Here is a 21,454-nt window from a genome sequence, read left to right on the forward strand (position 1 = left end):
AGTATCCGACAAATCCCTTCTTTTTCATCTTCTCAAATTCATTCAAACAAACACAAAAAAACAACTCAAATCCGTTCTCCCAAATCACCTTATCATCCCCGAACACTTATAAATTGTGATACAAAAATTTTAGATAAGTTGTTCACTCTAAAATATTCCTCCCATGAAATAAGTAAAATCTCCTATTTGATTATTTTTCAATTCAAAATGTGAAATTTAAAAATTTAATCATGTGGTTCTTTTACCTGATTTCTGAAGCAACCAAATAAATTAATCTTTACCTGTAATACCGAAATTATTGTTTCTTTGTACTAAAACTGTATGCATTGATAGGAGACACGAGAGAAACAAACACGGCGGAACAATTTTTATGTCAGTATTTCTTTGGAAAAATGATTATTTTAATCTTTAAATATATAAGTTGACAAAAATTTCACTTTATTTAAAATTCCGATTTAACATCTCACTGTTACAAATGTGATAGTTATATTCCATCATTATATTTTTGAGACAATTTTGAAAAAAAATACTAAGTTACTTTTTAGGATTAATTTGAATCTAAAATATAAAATTTATGAATTAGTCTTTTATAAAGGTACATAATATGAGATATAATTTAAATAGTTTTTACATTTGAAAAGTATAAAATCAATTTTTTTTCTAAAAATTAATTTATTATCCATCAATATACACATTTTTAAAATGGGGTGTTCATCTACTCCATTGCCACAAACATCCAATGTCTAAGGACAAAAGAAAAGAAAGAAAGTGACGAATTATCCAATGTGAAAAAAAGAAAAAACATTGAAGTTAAGGTCAAAACGCGTAAATGTGTAAGATGACGTATTATTCCTTTGATTTGACTTAGAACTTCAAATGAGATAATGGTGTCAGGTTATTTTTTCATTCCTATTTATCCAAATATTTTGATGTAAAGACGGAGCTTTTTTTTTTTTCCTTTTAATTAATTTCCTAAACCTTTTTTTAATTTACTTTTTACATTAATTTTTTATGAGAATATTTTACTGAGATTATAAAAGCCTGGTTTATTTTTTATTTTTTACTCGTTTTCTTTATTGTCTTGAAAATTTATAAAATTAATGTCCATATTAATATTTTCTTAAAGTTTCACCGTTTTTTTTTTCTTTTACATGTGGTTTTATAATATATAAGAAAAGAATTAGGAATAAAAGAAAATAAAAAAACAAGTTTTTTGTATTATTTATTAAATAAAAAGCTTATATGATTGAACCCTTAATTAAGAGTCAAACATTTTAATATGAATAAAACAAACAATATACAAATATTAAAAAGATATAGAAATATTCAAATGTAATACATAAAAACTATTTAATTGACTATAATTAATAATACATCATTTAAACATAATCATACAAAAGTTTTGATAAGAAAAAAATATCTTCGAAATGTTAATAATTTTTGTGGATATAACACAAGCTAAACAATAAAAAGAAAAACAAATTATACAGAAAATATATATATATATATATATATATATATATATATATATATATATATATAATAAATTGTGCGTATTTTATAATTTAAATAAAAATGAGTATAGGAATGAATATTAGAACGAGATAGATAGGTACATAATCATATCCATCTTCATATTTAATTGAAAATAATAGGATATCACTGATATCTATATACATACCAAGTCATTGATATTTACATTGCTTATAATTAAAAATATAAGCAATGTAAATATGTTTTTCATTACGAATACAAAATCCTTAAATTCTTCCTCTATTGTCTTAAAAGCATGGAATGAAATTTTGAATTACATTGATAATTGTCTATTAAGGTAAGATGTTTAAGTAATACCTCTGATAAAGTTGTCTTAAAATTAATCTTTCATTTTTTAATTGTACTCATATTTTTATTTTTATTAAAAAGCTAAATACATAGACGTTATTAGTATATATATATATATATATATATATATATATATATATATATATATATATATATATATATATATATATATATATATATATATATATATATATATATATATATTTTAAACTCAGATTTCAACTATAAACTCATAAATACAACTTGAATTCTTCTAATTTATTCTTGTATCTCTTTTTTCATTGACACTGAACATACGACATTCCTCCATCTGCTCCCGTATAACGAATTATACGATCATCGCACATACACAAACACAAACAAGTAGGGTGAGCTAACATGCAACAAATCATTTATAAAACATGCATAATTACTTTGATACACTCAACAAACATCATATAATAATTATGTCAGACACCCTCATACCATCATACCACAATCACACCATAGATACTCATCTCATCATACCACAATTCCTAATAGACACTCGTCCCACAATACCCAATAAACACTCATCCCACAATACTCAATAGACACTCGTTCCACAATACCCAATAGACACTCATTCCGATGATATATTGATGAGCGGTCACAGGAGGTTATGCACTTGTGATGACTTCTACTTCCTCTTACAAATACACTTTCAAAATACTCCATACCATCCACAAGGTTAGTCCTCAACACTATATCCAAAATCGACACATAGACCAGGACTTCCTGCTCCTCTCACCACATAATTCATCTTTCTCTACTTGAGACTGAATGATTATTAGAGTATCAGGATAACATCCAACTACAGGACCCTCAACATCAACATATACACAAATACCATATCATTACTGACTCTCTCCACGAGACTCATACCATGCTCATATTCCTCAACTCACATTATACCCTTACAAAATCTTCCCATAATACTCATATCATGTTCAGATGCATAAATTCAAATCCAATAAAATCCAATCATCGCAGAAATCATACAAAATGAATATATCACAAAATAAATTAACAATACTAAAATATCACCATAAATGGTCACTGGAGAAGAATCAAATGTTTGATGAATCAAACTCACCATAAACGCCAGTACATATGACTAGTCACAACTTACTGGATTTGACCAGGACTGCTCTATGATCAGGGATGTACCGACTCCGGTTTTTAAGATTCCTCTATCCTACCATCACAATTATAATTCATAATTCCATATCTACCACAATAACATGAATTCATCAGAAATTTTCATTCCAACAAGATATATTGCACAATAATTTAACAGTACATAATCTGTTCAACAAGATTTAAGTTAAAAACTTGTTGAGTAGACTTCCAGAAAAGAGAGGTGCGTCACAATGGACAACTTAAGTATCAAGTCTTTCCTTAGCCAAAGTGTTCCTCAACTAGTTTTAACAAATTTCTTATTTACAGATTCAAAACAACAACATATAATATTAGCACAAAAATTCACTATAGATAGATATACAGTAAGCACCTATGTTTTTCATTAATAGTATTCACACAGAATTTCAAGACATGAATAGTAATAAAACAATACTAAATCATAATATAAAAGCTTAGAAAGGTTAGCTCCCCTACCTCTATTCCAGACTTAATCTCTTGCTCATAATTTGTTTATCCGAAAAGCCTCCAGAACCTCTACTCTTCTTGCAACTAAAAATTTCTTCCTAACTCTTTCTTCTCTATTTCTCAAGCTTTCTCACTTGATTCTTCCTCTCTTTGTGCAGAATAGCCTCCCCTCTCATGGCTATTTATAGTCCAAAAATTTTATTATTCACCAAGTCTTTAATATTATTTATTATTTTAATATTTTAATCACCACTTGCCTCCCCTCTCATGGCTATTTATAGTCCAAAAATTTTGTTATTCACCAAGTTTTTAATATTATTTATTATTTTAATATTTTAATCACCACTTGACATATTGGATCCCTCAATAATGCCTTCAAACTTGGAGTGCTTTATCCACTATCAATATTTTTAATTTTTTTTAAGAAAAAGGTAGAAAAGAGTTTGAACTCATGTTCTTGAAATCCCCACAATTTTCTACCATTTAAGCTACCAAAATTTCTTATTTAGCTTTCCACATTTTATAAACTTATTATATTTTCCATTCACAAAATATTTTTCATGGGTCTTACAATGAGACGTATTCTTATTTTTAAAAAATAATAAGAGTTAAATCATTATTAAATATTAAAATCGAAAAAATTATAAAAGCATATATTTCTTAACTTTTTTAAAGTTATTTTATCTATTTATATCATATTATTAAAAATAAAATTTGAATAAAACATTGGCCTAAGAATTAGCCATTAAAGTTTTAATTTGAGGAAATAAATAAGTATATTTTAAAATATTAAAAGTTATATACACTAGATAAAAATCGTTGTGGTGAAAGTAATATCTTGACCCAGGTTCTATGAAATGTGTGGAAGATTGAAGTGGGAAACTGTTACATTGAATAAATATATAAATATGAAAAAGTTATACAGAAAAAGATCACCAAATTCATTGAATAAAGGATTTCAGAGGTAGTATCAGCCTCTTGTATGAATTAAATTCAAATATTTAATATTTAAGATCCATAAAAATATTAAGGTCTGAACTTATATTATTTGAAATATTAAATAATGAGATTTGAAATAATGATGGCTGCATTGTGAGTTAGATTTTGAGTTGTTGGGGGAGTGCATATGTAACATAGATGGATCTATTATTCAACTGCATGTGTTAAAACGTAACCTTTTCACAGGTTCAACTCTTGAATTATCATGCATTGCTGTGTATTTTGACCAGGCGTTCTGAAATCATGGCGTTGGCAATATTGACGGAAAACCACCGCTGAAAGAAGGAAGAACGCGGTGTTGCTATCTGTCGTGGTTGTCGTCGTGCTTCTGATTCACACCGAGAAAAGGATTTATAATGGCAACCCAAAGAGAAATAACATTCTACCTCCACGACAACAACATGCATTTCTTTTAAGATTGATGAAATTCTCAATAATTCAAATTCCGCATATCTGTTTATATGTATTATATATTAATAATTATATACTACCACTGAGATAAATACTAGTTATTGTATCCCTTAATATTTGAAGAATAATTTCCTGATAAATTGGAAATGTCACAATAAGTGTGTAGTAAATTATATTAAAAAGAATTTATTTGTGCACGTAACGATGACCAATAATATTAGTCATTGAAACATTAAGTGAGTTCAATTCTTAAATTTAAAGACATAATTGAAACATTACTTTAGATTTAAAATTACTTTTTAAAATAATATGATATTATATTTACTAGATTTATTAGATATAATTACTAAATAAATTCAATATTTCTTACGAGTTTTCAAACATGTTCGTAAAAATCTTTATTTTATTAAATTGGTATAAATTAACTTTAAATAAAAATCAAACAACATGGTAAAAATTAATTTGACATCCAATAACTAAAGTTTTTTTTTTCTTCAGAATTTTTTTTTGTCATTTAAAAGAGTAAAAGTTTAAAACTTTTTGCAAGCAAAATTCAAGTGTGATTAAAAATATTTGAAAAATAATAAAAATATATAAGAAGTTATCTTATAGAAAAGTACTACAAAAATGAAAAAACTGTAAAGATAGTAATATAAAAAAATAGAAAAGGCATAGAAATATTTTTTTGCCAAAGAAATGAAGAGAAGAATAAATTTACTTGAAAAAAATTGTACACTACCTCTATCTTCTTTAATTATTAGAAGTTATTTGGATAATTTAAATAATTAAAAGTTATAAAAGTGCAGTGAAAATCTGGGAAAAAATCAATAGAATAACGTCTAGTATATGCCTTTTAATTATTCAATATAATGACATGTTTAATTAAGACTCAAATCTGAAATCATTAGTTAAGCGAAAAAATATTTTCAATAGACACCAATGATAAATTTGAAGCTATCCATCAGTATGAATCAAAATAAGTATCTGCTGTCTTATTAATTTGAACGTTCACGTTATAAAACAATACAATTTAGAATTATAATTAATATAATTATGCATTTTTATTATTAAATATATAAACAATCAATTTGAAATTTTACGAAAAAATAAATAAAGAGATGTTTATGTATTTGCTCATATTTCAATTTCTTTTATACATACAAGTGAAAATGTGCTTAGCGCATGTCTTCTCAATTCTATGATAATAAGAAATAATAAAATTCTAGTAATAAAAATTAATATAAGTAATTATTAAAAAATAATAATTTTATTTATTTTAAAGGTGAGTTTTTTTTATTATAAATAATTATTTTAGTTTTAAAAATTATTAAATTAAAAGGAATGGTCAAATAAAAAATAGTTAAGTTTTAAAAAAAGTCACTCAAAAGGTAAAATTGAAAAACAAAATATATATGCAAAAGAGTGAATTTATTTTTATATAATAGTATACATATAATAATATAATGAATTATCACACACAATTATGATATTTTCAATAATTTAATTTTAATATTTACACTAATTTATACATTTATTTAAATAAATAAATATTATTATTTATGTATGTAAGTTATAATTTGAATGAAAATAATATTAAAAGAGTGATATATATTGGATTTTCAACTGTGTTTAAAATAAGTTTTATCTAATCAAATCTATTTTGTCTTAGTATTTATTTTAACTAGAAAATATCTTTTAAATCAAGGTATATTGTGTAAGTCGCAGTATTGGGAAGAGAGAGAAAATAACTTGGCATATACACCTAGATCGTCTTGATAAAATTATTGTATTGGTTAATTTTTTTTGTAATTCTTCATTTTAAATGTTGGAATTACAAAATTTTGAAGGTTTATGGTGAAAGACATTAGTGTCACACTGTTGTTCTATTTATGTTTCTTTTTCTTTGTTCTTCATGTTTTAAAATATTATTACTTTGATATATAGATTGATTATGTATACTTTTTTTTGTGTTTTTTATTTAACTCTTTTATACTCATATTTAATTTTAATAAAACTTGATATACTAATTTATTTATGTGGATTTTACTTTACACGTTAACAAATTTATCATGATGATATTTTTTTATTATGGTTGCTATGTTTTTTTTTTATTTTTTATTGCTGTTATTGTGGTAACCTACAAAATTTAGTCTTAAAAGTTATATAGTGTTTAAATAATAAGACAATGTTATTTTAATATTATAAAATAACTAAAAGGATAAATAAAAATTTCATTAATGTATCATTACTTAAAACACAAACTATTATTCTAAAATTTATTCTTTAAGTTTTCTTTATCTTTTCTTTTCAAGTTCTAACCACAAAATCATCTATTTGAAGATTTGGAAGTGTTTAAATGATCATGGTATCAAGATTTTCATCTTTATTTGATCAGTTTTCTTAAAAGAATAAATTAATTTATATTTTTTTTCTTAAGTTGTATTCTCATTCATGTTTGTGAACAATCTTATGTTGCGTGTGTCTTATAAGCTTTATAGTATGTTCTCTATTGATAAGTGGTTCTAACTGTATATCACGATCATGATTTCATGATCTGTAGGTGTAGATAGAGTTATTTGAGTTGAGAGAATAATTATTGGTCTCTTAGAGTTGTTGAATCCAATTAGGTAAGAAAAACTAATTGTGTGTTTATAAAGTCTTAATAAGTTGTTAACATGTTTTGATGTGTTTTATTTGAAATGGAGTTAAATTAGTATGATATTGAATAGATAGCTTGCTCCAATATGATATTATGATAATATGAGTGTTTGAAATTGAACTATAAATATGTGTTATTTGAGTTGAAATAACTTTGATACGAATGTTTGTTGATTTTTGACTATCTAAATAACTTGAAATGATGTTATAAGATCATAATTGATTAGGTATTCTATTACTTATTGTTATAGTTAATAAATTTATTATAAATCTTTTAAATTATCTAATAAAGTATAATAGTTAATATAAATATTTGATATATATATATATATATATATATATATATATTCTCTATTTATAATTTAAAAAATTAAATATTATTCATAGCCATATTTTTACTTAATTAATACAAAATTTCTTGTCAAAATTTTGAATAAATACAAATAATATCAACAAACATATTTTTTTTTTCATCTCTATATTTCAATGAGACTTATTAACTCATCATAAGATTAATTACTCTCCACTTAAGTTTTCTTAAAAAATGTTAAATTAAGTGAATGTTTAATTTAGTTTTATAATTTATGATTCAATGTTAATATTTAAAATACTATTTTCATTAATTTTCTCAGTCAAACAATATTTTTCCTCAGACAATGTCACATCGTTTGTTTCGGTATTAAAATTCGTTAAGCAACATTGCTTAACTTTAATAAACTTGTATAACAAACTTGATTGACCTTACATGGCAATATTATTTTTTAAATGCTAAAGTTGATACTACTGTAGCATTAGAAAAACTACGTAATTTCGTAGTGATTAAAATACAACTTAAATTCATTTAACACTTTTTATTTCATAACATTAATATATATATATATATATATATATTCAAATTATCTCAATCATATTTATTAGTGATAATATCTAGTTTAAACATATGGTTTTGAAATAAAATAAAAATTAATTATAAGCCGTAAGAATTTGTTCATATTAAGTCTACTATATATGTCATTTTTTATATTTGAGTTTGGATTAAGTATTATTTACTTTAAGGAAATATATATTTTATTTATTTTGAAAATGTAAAGTATCTCATCAGTTTCACTTAGTTTCTATTTTTTAATACAAATCAAACTAATGAAATTAATAAAAATGATTTATTTATTGTTTTTTTCTTGAACAAATATTTGAACATTGAAGATTAAAGAAGTAATTTTAATTGAAGTAAAATGAAATAAAACGCTTTTTTAAGTGAAGAATTTAATAATTGATTGATAGTTTTGAAAATGATTTGTTAAAATTGAAATGACAATAATTTAATCTTTGTTTCCTTCTTTGGAGTAGCCGCCTAAATTGAAAGCTGTGGATGTAATCCATTTCTCTTTATCTAAGAATTTAAAATTGCATATGTTCCCCACCAAGTGCTTCTCTTTTGCTAACCTACCACGCCAAGATCTTCTACAATCTTCTTTTCCTATCACCAATTTGTATTGAATGCTAAAACTAAAATAGAAAGAGAAAGAGAAAAATAGAAAATATGCGTCCTCTGTCATTGTTTTACGGTATGGAATTAAATTATTTGTGATAAACTTAGGTAAAGATGCTGGTTCGAAAGCAACGTTATGAGTCTCGATAATTTGTTGATTTGAAGAATGTTTAGATATAAAACGAAATTAACTACTTACAAAAAATATATTAGTTAATTCACTTGTAAACGTAACTAACCGTGTTTAGATACATGATTAAGAATGTATGTTGGTCTATACCATGTATATTAGTTAAATGATTAAATTGAAACTCACTATTATTACAATCACATACAGAGGTGTTGATTTGAGTCATGGATTAACTTATTTCTAAATAATTTTTTTTTCATTGAGTTACTAAATGAGTAGGTAAAAAAAAAAGTCATATTTCTTAAAACCTAGTCTGGGTTAGGGTTAGAAACAAAGTGAATTTAATTCTATTATAAGACTTTAATTAACTGTCAATAATTTTAGTTTCGATCAAAGTTTTCGGACCGAGTGACTTTGACTTCAAGGTTGAGTTCCCTCAAATAGAAGATTTAGTCGACTTGGACCAAACTAAAGGTCGAATCTAGTCGAGACTAAAGACTAAGACGTGCTAGCTTTACTGACGGTCGAGATGACAAAACCACTATTAAAGGTCGAGAGAGGCTAATTTAGGTCAAATGTCGGAATGGGCCAACTCGTCATGAGTTAGCCTTAACTTGGGTAGATTTTTGTCGATGTTTGTCATGGGTTGACTTGGCTCAACCTTGAGTCCGGGTAAACTCATATTGACCTTTGATCTGAACTGACTCTTTTTGACCTTTTGCTCATGACAACTTAACATGATCTTCAACTTGCATTGACTCATCAGGATTTTTGCCCTAAGTCGAGTTTATTTGACTTTCGATCTTTGGCCTAAGTTGACTCATTCATGACATTTAGCTCATGTTAACTCGACTAAACTCTTTGACCAAGGTTAACTTGTTTCAACTTTCGGCCAAGATCGAGTCATCTTTACCTTCAAGTAGGGGCAACTTGTTTGAAACTTTAGTTTGGACCGACTCATCTCGATCTTCGGCCCAAACTGACTAGTTTCGACCATTGAACATGGTTGACTCATATTGAGCTTCGATCTATGAGTCTCGGCTCGAGCTTCGCTTAGGCCAACTCGACACAACTATTAGCTTGAGCTTCCTCATCTTGACCTTCAATCGAGCTTACTTGAATTGATCATTGGTCCTGATTGTCTCGACTCGACATTGAGCTCAAACTCACTTGTCTTGCCTTGTAATCTTCACCTACTTGTGTCGACTTTTGATTCAAGTCGACTCAGCTCAACCGTTGATCTAGGACAATCCGACTCTATCTTCGGTCCCTATCGACTTAACTAATTTGTATTTTTGAGTTATTTAAAGTTTTATGGTATGATCAAATTCACTTCCTAACCCTAAACCACTTTAAGAGAAAACTCTCGGAAATGAGAACTTTTTAGGTCCCTCATTTGGTGAAACATTAAAAAGGGAGATTTATTTATGAGTGGATTAGATTGACCCATGAACCATAAATCAAATTGACATATCTAACATATTATTTAGAGATGATGTACATAGAAATATTCTCAGCCTTTCCAAATACATATAGGTAAAAGAAATTCTAATAAACATTTATTTTCCACAATGATTTAATGTTGTAGGATACAAACTATTATTGTTTGCTTTTAATTATTAAACTTAATTTTTAAGAATATTTTTATTTACAACTTTGTCATTCTTATAATTCTGGTACAATGTTCTATAAAAGCTAACTTTAAAATATTATCTCTTGATACTAATTAAAGTAATATACAAACTCTAAAACAAATTAAAACACTAGACATTGTTGCGTAATTAAGTTAATCATCCAAAAAATATTGTCAATATGATAAGAGGAACATTCATATTTAAGTTACATGCAATTCTCATTTAAATTTTTTAAAAAACTTTCTCTTAAACAAATTTGATTATAAAGGAAAAATCTATCAGTAATGTATATCACGTTTATCAATAAAATAATCCGTCGATAATTATTAATAAATTTATAGAATGATGTTTTCAACAATAATTATTAACAGATCAAAAATTATCAACAAAATATATCGACAATGATTTTATCGATAGATATTAACAGTTGATAATTTTAATTTATAGGCAAATATTATGAATTACTGACGAATTTTGACTCTTAGTAATATGGAATTTTTTGTAAATATTATGTAGTTCTTATTAAACACTAAAACATAATGTAAGTTTTTAGGCTTCTCATAAAATATGTAAGTTATACATTGCATGGTTTTTGTTTTTACTTGTATAGATGATTTAATAATATAGTTATTACAAAACTATTTTTGTCTTCATATTGTTGTATAATTGTCATGTGATTTTTCTTTAAATCCTGATGTACATATATATTTATTTTAAGCGATTAGCAACTTATGGAAAGCGATTTTTTTCCTTTTGTTAAAATGCAACACATAATATGCAAGATTATATATTTCCTTTTCAATGTCCGTTTAAAGTATATTTTGCTTAACAAATTTATTCTTTCTATAAGCCCAAACAAAGTAATTAAAAATATCGATTCAAGTGTAATAAATTATTTATAGAACATTTGCACTTTAAATATTGCTTTCGATTGGCGTAACACAATTATAATAAAAGTTAATTTTACAAATAAAATGAAATCAATCATGTTACAACATTTCTTTTTATTAACGGCTAACAATTATTAAAAATTTGATTGTTTTCATGTATAAAGGTTGTATATATAATATCTAATTAAAAAATGATTATTTTAATACTTAGTTATAATAATAATAATTATTATAAAAATTTCTTAGGAAAAAGTCATATAGAATTCCTACACTCATTTAGACTAGACCATCTAGATCTTGGTATAATATACAATAAGTTTTTCTATAAAGACTATCTGAAAAATTATAGTAATAGTAACTTTTCGTTGATTGAAAATATAATTTTTAATGATAATACATAAAATTAAATTTCTTTGCAAATTCTGAAGTTTGTTTATAAAGTTGCAAAATTTGAATAATAAAATACTTATATTTTTTTTAACCATATTATATATATCATAAGTACCCACTAATTCTATTAATATAAATTACGTAATTTTTTTAAAACAATAAACTTAAGATTTTACTTCATAAATTCGAATCACCGTTTACTTTTATCATGAATATTAAGATTGTTATCTTTTATAATCCTTAATTTCCAAATATATTTATACTTAAAGTATAAACAAATCTGTACATGAAAAAAAATAATTAAAAAGTAAACCGTCGCATAGGATGAAAATGAACTAAATTTAAATACCAATATTGTAGCAATGAAATTTGTTAATCTTAATAATGTATAAGTATGTATATACGAAATGCGTATTAATTTATTTAAAAATGTTGATTATGTTGGGAAGGAAAGAGGATATATCTTGATGTATTTTTTTTTCTAATTTTATTTTCCCAATTACTATTTTTTAAATTTTAATAATTATTAATAATAGAAATCTATTTTTCAATTTTATTATTTTAATAACTACTTTTATAAATCTAAATAATTATTCACTATAATTTTTTTATATATTTTAGTAACTATTTCTTTAAATTTAAATAATTATTATAATATTATTTACACAATATTATTTATAATATTTTTTATTTTATTTACTAAAATTTATTTTATTTATAATTATATATCTATAAATATTTGCACATTTTATATTTTCAATTTTATTCTTTTAATTATTATTTGTAAAATTTAAATAATTTATAAATATTTAAAAAATCATACCCATAACAGTGTTTAAGCTATTGCAACATAAAGTCAGATAATCTAGATGGATCAATTCAAATGATGTTAATGTCAAATAATATCATTAAGGATTGCAAGTCTACTGATCTACAGGAAATTTGAATAAGGTTGCAGGTTACTGAATCTCCAGCAAATTAGTTAATGCAATAATTAATACGGACATTTATGAAACAAAATGAGAGACAAAGTCTTTCTACATATACATATAACTGTCACAAATGGTAATTCAACTACTCGATTATCTCTTGGACACTTATTGAAATTCAATCTGATTTATTTGTTAGTAAAATAAAAAAATTTGAATAAGTATGATTCGATTAGTCAGGTATTAGTAGGTTAAACATGTTGACTTTCTGAGTCACTTAATTATAAGTTTTTTTTAAAATAAAAAACTATAATTTTTTTAATTCAAATCTAAATAAATTTTACTCTAAAAAGATGTTAAGTTATAAAGACAATTCAAAATAAAAAGAATATCATACAATCTAAGCGTAATCCAAAAAGACGAACAAATAAGTTTTTAATGTTGATAATTTTTGTATCATTTATCCATTTATAATATTAGAGTCTTGAATAGATAAATCAATAATATTTTTTTCTCTTGAAACATCTTTTTTTATCCCCATCTACAATATAATAAAAAAATGTTAAATAATAATATTAAAACATAAAATAGTAAATAATTAAATTAAATTAGGTGGGTTTGTAAGCCAACTCGGCTCACCACGGATTCAACTCGGATGAGTTGGGTTGTAAGTTAGTCGGATTGAAAACTAACTCGTATAAAAAAATTACATCTTTTTCAAACCCAACCCAACTCAAGTCCGTGATGGGCTGGATTGACTCGCAAGTTACAACCCAGTTTAACAGGACTAGTACATATGTATAGATGCAAGTATAACTAGAAGAAAAAATATTATCTGACATTTTAAATTAGAAAAAAAAAGAAAATAATGGAATATAAAAATTTAAATATATAAATAATATATACTCTTGTATAAAATAATTTTTATATTATTATTATTATTATTATGCAATCACAGGCATATATAAATGTAAGTATATTGCTCTTTTTATAATATTTAAAGTTTATTAGTAATTATTTTTATGATAACCCAATAACCTTATACGGTTTAGAAGTTAAGATGAGTTTAAATATTCATTTTTCCTCCATCTATCTATGTGTTTTTAAAACAAACAATATTATGAATAATCTTAATAATATCATTTCTCCTCCCACTCACATATGTATCTTTAAAGAAAACATATTAATCTAATAATATCCTTCAACGGATTTGAAGTTGGAACCGTAATTATTTACATTTACAAATGGTTAACGATATTTTTTTCTAATATATATATTTTGTTATAAATTGTTATCAAAAAATATTTTCGGCCAGATTTCAAAATGTTGTTCAGCTAAATTTTAAAATTTATCCTTTTTCTAATAGATTTTAAACACATATTTCTTTTTTTACAAGGTAACGTTAGTATATAGATTTGATTAAGCTTTAAAATTGTTATTTTAAAAATTTGGATGTTAAGTTATTAAGTTGAAAATTTAACTATATTCATAATTTTCTTATTTATGAAATTGAAATATATAATTTAGCTTACTTGGTAAGTTTATTAAATATTATATTTTTATTAATCGTCTTTTCTAAATTTTTATGTTGGTATCCTGAATCTAGAAGTGTCAAATTCCTGATAACTTGTGTTGATTATATTTTTAGAAATCCATATTTTTAAGAGTTGTGGTGTTAATCTTTTGGAAGATTTATGTACAATTGAGTGAACTTTAGTTTTTGTATGAAATTCAATATAAGGAGTAATATACTACTTCTAATTTGAATTGTTCTCCTACGAGTATTGACCATCATTGAATCTTGACTTGTTTGATAGAATACTAAAAAATAATTACGTTTTAGTAGTTCATTTACATACATTTTAATCTACATTTTATTTATTTGATCTTGGATTGATTTTATGTCATTTACTTGCATTTCATAACCAATATACAAAATTTAATGTACACTTCAAAATTATTAGTTGCAAATATTAATTACATAAATAAACTTTTGTTTAACCTATTTTTGCATGGAGTAAATTAAATAACCTCTTAAGTTTTATACTCTTTGACATCACTTTTTACCATTAAATTTTTAATATACGTAGAGTAAGAAAAAACTATATTTTCTCCACCATTCAAAAACTGTTACAAGAGTTTATTTCCATTACTCTTAAAATATTTAAATCTCACTCTATTTCATTTTCAGCCCAGACGCCGCCTCATGCTCGTACGAGAATAAGAGACCTCCGAATGATGTTGGATGTTAACGTGACGATGCACAACACATGGCAAAATTTGTGCATGGGGTCCTGTCCCCACATACCTTTTTTTCTTGTCTGGTTATGGCTGTTCATTACAAAACATAAGCGAAGTCGAAGAAGAATCAAACTTTTACACTTCCTCGTGAAAGCTAAGAATAAAGTCATCGGGCACAAACAAAACTCATAGCTCAAACGCAACACGAGTTTTGGCATATAGCTAGGCTATATATATATATAGAGAGAGAGAGATATTCATATATGAGATGTAAGACATAAACCTCCTAAAAAAGGGTGCAGAAAAAGGGAAGGTAACAGCATATATATATATATATATATATATATATATATATATATATATATATATATATATATATATATATATATATATATATATATGGAGGATTCACAGAAGAGTGAAGCAGAGAAAGAGAAAGGAGGTGAAGAAGTGAAATACCGTGGTGTGAGAAAGAGGCCATGGGGTAAGTACGGAGCAGAGATCAGAGATGCAAGAAAACCTACGGGAAGACAGTGGTTAGGAACATTTGACACAGCAGAAGAAGCAGCTAGAGCTTATGATCGTGCAGCACTTCAATTGAGGGGTGCACTTGCAATCCTTAATTTTCCCGATGCATCAGCAAATTCTTCAACTACAGGCATTGGAAGTTCTTGTTCTTCACAACACAAGGAAGTTATCGAGTTTGAGTATTTGGATGATAAGGTGTTGGAAGATCTTCTTGAGTCAGAAGTGAAGAGAATGAACCAAGATTAAATAACTGATAATAAGGAGTCACTGTTTTCTACCCTTGGATTAATATCTCAGCTTGTGTTTTAGGTTTCTTTTCCAAAAATCTTCATTCCCCCACCCGCCATTTTTAGGGTCTTTGGCATTGATCTACTTCAACTTTGCATGGAAAATGGGGTGACCAAGTCTTTGTATTTTTCATAAATCACTATAATTTTATTCTGAAAGTAGTCGTAGAAATTTAGATGTAGGGTATATATATGAAAACTATGTTTAATTCTCACATTTATTTACGTTAACTTCTGTTGGTGTTTGGTTTGGACTAAGTTCTACAAATACGAAATTTTTGTTTTGAATGTTGTGAGCATGAGATTGAACCACCCCCTTTGAAAACTTCTTTAACAGGGTTGCCATGCATTTTTTCTACAATTCCTTTAAGTAGCCTTTTAATTATATCAAATTGAGTTACGTTAATTTTTTGATAATGTGCATAGCATGAAATTAGTTGGGCTTCTGAGATGATTTAATTATTCCTTCCCTGCACTGAACTTCAAATTTGTAGTTTTTGGCAGATGATAATGCGAGATGAATTTAACCTGATAAAAAATTGAGGTTGGCAGCTTCTTTACACTGCTTTTGCTATTTTTCATAGTTACTAGTTACTAGACTTTATATGATTGGCTAGTATTAGTGGAAAGATTTAGATGCACCAACTTTGAGTTCATTTTAAAATGGACATTCAATACAATATACAATCATATTACTATCTAGTGCAACAAAATGAGCATTAATTATATGATTACAAAAATGAATACAAATTAGTAAAGAGTGAAAAAGATCTAGTAGAAACAGACCACTAGTATGATAACCATTCAGCATTAACAAGATAAGATTACTAATTGGTTCAACAATATCGTTACATTTTATTTTTATATACGGTAAGAACATATAGAATTAGAAGAAATTTTTTAATTTTATTAAATTTATTTTCAAACAAATTCAAATTTATAATATAACTAAACCTAAACTAAATTTTTACATAAAATATCCTTCTAAATAAATTTTTTAGTAAACTCTTCTAACTTTTCAAACTTAGAGATAACAAAATTGTTCATATCTATGAATATTTATATAAAAAAGATTTGTTACGAGTAACAAGTGAATACATTAAATAATACCTAACGTTGTAGTTAAAATCGATATTTATATTGTAAAATCATAAGATCCTAATATTTGACATAGTATTTACAAATTAGATGTCCTGCATAATCCTAACACAGTGATATCAGTAAAATTTTCGAATAAAATCGTAAAATAATGTAAATCATTTTTTTTTTCTTCACCATTCACTATTATTTTTTGCATTTAACCTGATTAAAATTAATACAATTAAAAATTTACGCTATTGGTATTGTTAGTTGCACCATCACCCAACACTACCTTCTTGAATGAATTTCAATTAAACTAAAATTCAATCAATTTTAATTAAAATAAAATTCAAATCCAATTAAAAATAAAGGATGTTTTTTGTTACACCATTCAAGGGAATTTCAATCAATTAAAATAAAATACTACTTTCAGTTACACCCTTACAACTCTTATGGTTAGGATAGTAAAGGATTCACGAAAAGAAGTTCACAAAGTAATTAATTTTGTAAACTTAAGTTTAATGAAGTATTGATAGAAGAATTAATTTTATTTTAAAAATGTGCCATTTTTATTATAGAAAGTAAAATCTACTATTCGTATTACGATTCATGATTTACTATTTTATAAACCTCTTATGATCCTAACATAATCTCTATTTTAACTACCTTGGCCATAGATATTCATTATTTGTTTAAAATTATAATTTTATCCCGAATTTTCTTTAGATTATCTTATACTCTTAATTAGGCTTTCCATATTTTAACTACCTTGGTCATAGATCCTAACATAATCTCTATTTCTAATTTTATTTCTTTAGATTATCCATATTTTTTTCTCTAGTTGCTCTCCATCCAAATTTTCTGCCACACCACACCACACTCTTACTACTATAAATAGTTTGCTATAGTTCGCATCATCGTTTCCCACAAACAGGTGCTATCCATTCAGTTCTAACCATGAATTTTTCTTCTTCATTTTACTTACTTATAACGAATTTTATTTTTGTTTTCTCACTTACCCCAGCTTGTTTCTTCAACACCACCGTTTCTACTTAAATCCTTTCATGTTTTTCCTAGTTCATTTTGTTTTACAGTTTAATCATCTACTATTATGCTAGTTTTGCTTATTTATATTTGGGTGTGAGATAAAAAACTAGTGTTTAATTAGTTGGATTTAATTTTGTGAGCTCCTTGAGGTTGTATTTATAAGCTATATATGCAATTATTGTGACAAAAGTTTTTTGGGTGAGGCAAAAACAATGTACATTTGTAGAATCATTTCAAACCTTGTAAGCTTGGAACAACATGAATATAATTATATTATTGTAAAATTCACATCAATTAGAGATAAGATCAATTTATAATATAAGTAAGTGCAAATCTTATTTTACAATCTGATATAGACTTGAATTAGGTTCAAAGTTCATTTCTTAGTATGATATCAGAGTCAGATTTCAATTCAGAAACCTATGGATTAGGACATCACACCCTTCTGCTTATAGAATTGTTAAACCATAGAATTACATGTGGCAAAAAATAAATAAGGTTACGGTAAAGATAATAATCACATTACCTTGTTAACACAGAAATCTAAAAATAGGAATTTTTTTTAAATTTTTTTATATACAAAACAGATTGAATAATTTAGTTTACTGATCCACATAGACTTATATCACATAATCCACCGTCCACACGACTGAATAGACTTACCTATATAATCTGCAAAAGTATTTGTTAACATATTTTAATTTATAACTTACGTAAAACTCTTTTATTTATTTTGTTTTTCACCTTTGCCTAAATCCCTAAGTCAATTCTTTTATCTATATTTAACATTGATTAATTGTTATAATTTTTTAGTAACTTAAACAATAATTTATTTTATATTTTCTTTTCATAAAAGATTTAACTTTCACATATTTATTTTTTTTAATCTTAATATTACGCTTATTTAGTATGTTTTAATTTTATTTTCAATGATGGATTTTTGGAACGTAACAATAATATAAAAAATTAAAATTAAAGTATTATATTATTATTCGAAGTTTCTAATTTTGTTAAGAAAAGTCTCATGTTTTCAGTTATTTTTTTTCTCTCTTTATTTTTGAAAAATTAAAACTATTATGTTTTTGTCATTAATTTTTCAAAAATAAAGATTCAATTGAAAAAAAAAATAATTAAAAATTTAATTGAAACTTCTCAACAAAATTAAAAAACTCGAAAATGATTAAACCTAGTATTTATATAAAGTTATTTTTATATGGATAACTGGAAACTCACGGACCAATCACTATGCATGACAAGCTAATAATAACCTGCAATTCATGTGAGGCGGACAAATCCGATCAAATTTTCTGTAGATCAAATATGGAGCAGCTTAAACTGAGAAAAAACTAACTTACATTATTATCCCATAATTAACAAGTTATGAAAGTAATCTAACAAGGATTACAAATGAGTCTCATTAGGTAGTTGAAATATTTAAATGATGCATGCATTAAATGGAATGAAAATAAACTAATTTTGATATAAATAAATACCGTAAACAAGATAAACTAAATTTGTTAAACTTAATCTAAATCATTTACGTGTAATAATTTATATTTTAAAGGATTACGAGTTTTTTTTTCTCAAAAAAAAAAATCAAATTGAATCGTTGTGCAATTCAGGTCAAATTATCTACACCGGATCCATTTGAATAACATTAATGACAAATCACATATTAACGCAACAAGTCTAATATGATGTACAATATAACTATTAAAAAATTGATCTACAGCAATTTTGAATCAGTTTGGTTACGGTATTCTTAATTGCAGTCAATCAGTTAATCTAATAAGAAAAGATACGACAACAGAATGAAATGAACTGTATAAAAAAAATCTATTTATTAAATATAGAAATATTTTCTGATTGTACAAATAAAACGAAAATAATTACTCCAGCTTTATCTTTTAAATTAAAAAAGCAAGAAATTAAAATAAAATGAATATGTATGACTTACGTAAGGTGGTCATAATAGATACTTCACATTTATTCAACACTGTATTATTGGATATGGGATCCTTATTCAATTTTTGCTGTTTTTAACTTTATTCTGCTTATTGAAATCGGTAAATAGAAAATGTTATCTTGTGTTTTGGTTCAAACCTCTTAAGATGTGTCAACATCGTAGGGTTACTGTAGTTAAAATAATTCATAATAATTGCCCAAATAATAAAATAAAATATATGAACACTCAATTTTTTGCGACCCAGTAGCCACCTCAGCCATGAGCTACTAGAAAAAAAGGCCTTGGATGCAAAAGTGACGATCTTTGAACATCATGGAACCTGTCCAAATATACTCATCGTAGTACCAGTTCTTTCCAAAATATTATAAACCAAGTCAAAGAAGAGTCCAACTTTTACACTTGCACAAGAAAGCTCGAATCAAGTCAATAACAAGAAACAAAAACTAATAGTTACAACAAAGGCTGCTTTTATATGCATATATATAAGGAGTTGAAAGAAAGAATAAAAATACTGAAGAAAGAAGGAAGTTGTTTAAGCAAAAGATATGGAGAAAGAGAGATCAAAAGAGGAAGAAGTGAAGTACCGTGGTGTGAGAAAGAGACCATGGGGTAAGTTTGGAGCAGAGATCAGAGATCCGACAAAACCTACGGGAAGACAATGGTTGGGAACGTTTGACACTGCAGAAGAAGCAGCAAGAGCTTATGATCGTGCAGCCATTGGTTTGAGGGGTGCTCTTGCCATCCTTAATTTCCCCGATGAGTATTACTCTCATCTTCCTTTTCTACTGTCGTCAAATTCTTCTACTGTTGACAGTGGAAGTTCTTTTGCCCGAAAGGAAGTTATTGAGTTCGAGTATCTGGATGACAAGGTCTTGGAGGATCTTCTTGAGATTGAAGAGAAGAGAAGGAATAACAAAGATTAAAAACTCAACTGCATTTTTATTCATATCTGAACTGAACCTGTGTTATTGGGTTCAGCATTGATTCAATTGTACACTGTAAGCTTCAAAAATCTTGCAGTTAATGCAACAAAATCTTGAAATAATAACATATGGGAAAGTTGTTGCTTCTATTTGTTAATGTAGTAGCATTTGGCTCGTAGATGCCACTCTATTTCAGTAAGCATTTTTCTTATTAGGTGGATTTATCTCTAATTTATTCTCACAAAACCATCTTTTAAAATGAGATCTTCAACCATTAGGTTTATTATAAGTTAACTTGAGTTTCGTGATTAGTTTGGGATTAGATCTGTAGTTACTATAATATTTTCTTCATTATTGCTCTGAAACATTGTATGTTCTGCATTA

The 21,454-nt window shown here is 25.7% G+C and overlaps 2 protein-coding genes across 2 annotated transcripts; both read left to right on the forward strand.

Moving 5' to 3' along the window:
- Positions 1–15,638: 15,638 nt before the first annotated feature.
- On the forward strand, positions 15,639–16,037 carry LOC108321058 (ethylene-responsive transcription factor 14). The gene has a single exon (XM_017552702.2). It carries the CDS (start codon positions 15,639–15,641, stop codon positions 16,011–16,013), a length of 375 nt encoding a protein of 124 aa, XP_017408191.1. The 3' UTR covers positions 16,014–16,037.
- A 4,655-nt stretch (positions 16,038–20,692) lies between these two features.
- LOC108321124 (ethylene-responsive transcription factor ERF098) lies at positions 20,693–21,136 on the forward strand. Its single transcript, XM_017552771.2, has one exon. The coding sequence runs from the start codon at positions 20,693–20,695 to the stop codon at positions 21,068–21,070; it is 378 nt and encodes a 125-aa protein (XP_017408260.1). The 3' UTR covers positions 21,071–21,136.
- Positions 21,137–21,454: the final 318 nt, after the last annotated feature.

This window comes from Vigna angularis, chromosome 4 (assembly GCF_016808095.1).
Source record: "Vigna angularis cultivar LongXiaoDou No.4 chromosome 4, ASM1680809v1, whole genome shotgun sequence".
Taxonomy (NCBI): Eukaryota; Viridiplantae; Streptophyta; class Magnoliopsida; order Fabales; family Fabaceae; genus Vigna; species Vigna angularis.

Coding starts and splice junctions, on each gene's coding strand:
- LOC108321058 (XM_017552702.2), top strand. CDS start 15,639: ATGGAGGATTCACAGAAGAGTGAAGCAGAGAAAGAGAAAGGAGGTGAA.
- LOC108321124 (XM_017552771.2), top strand. CDS start 20,693: ATGGAGAAAGAGAGATCAAAAGAGGAAGAAGTGAAGTACCGTGGTGTG.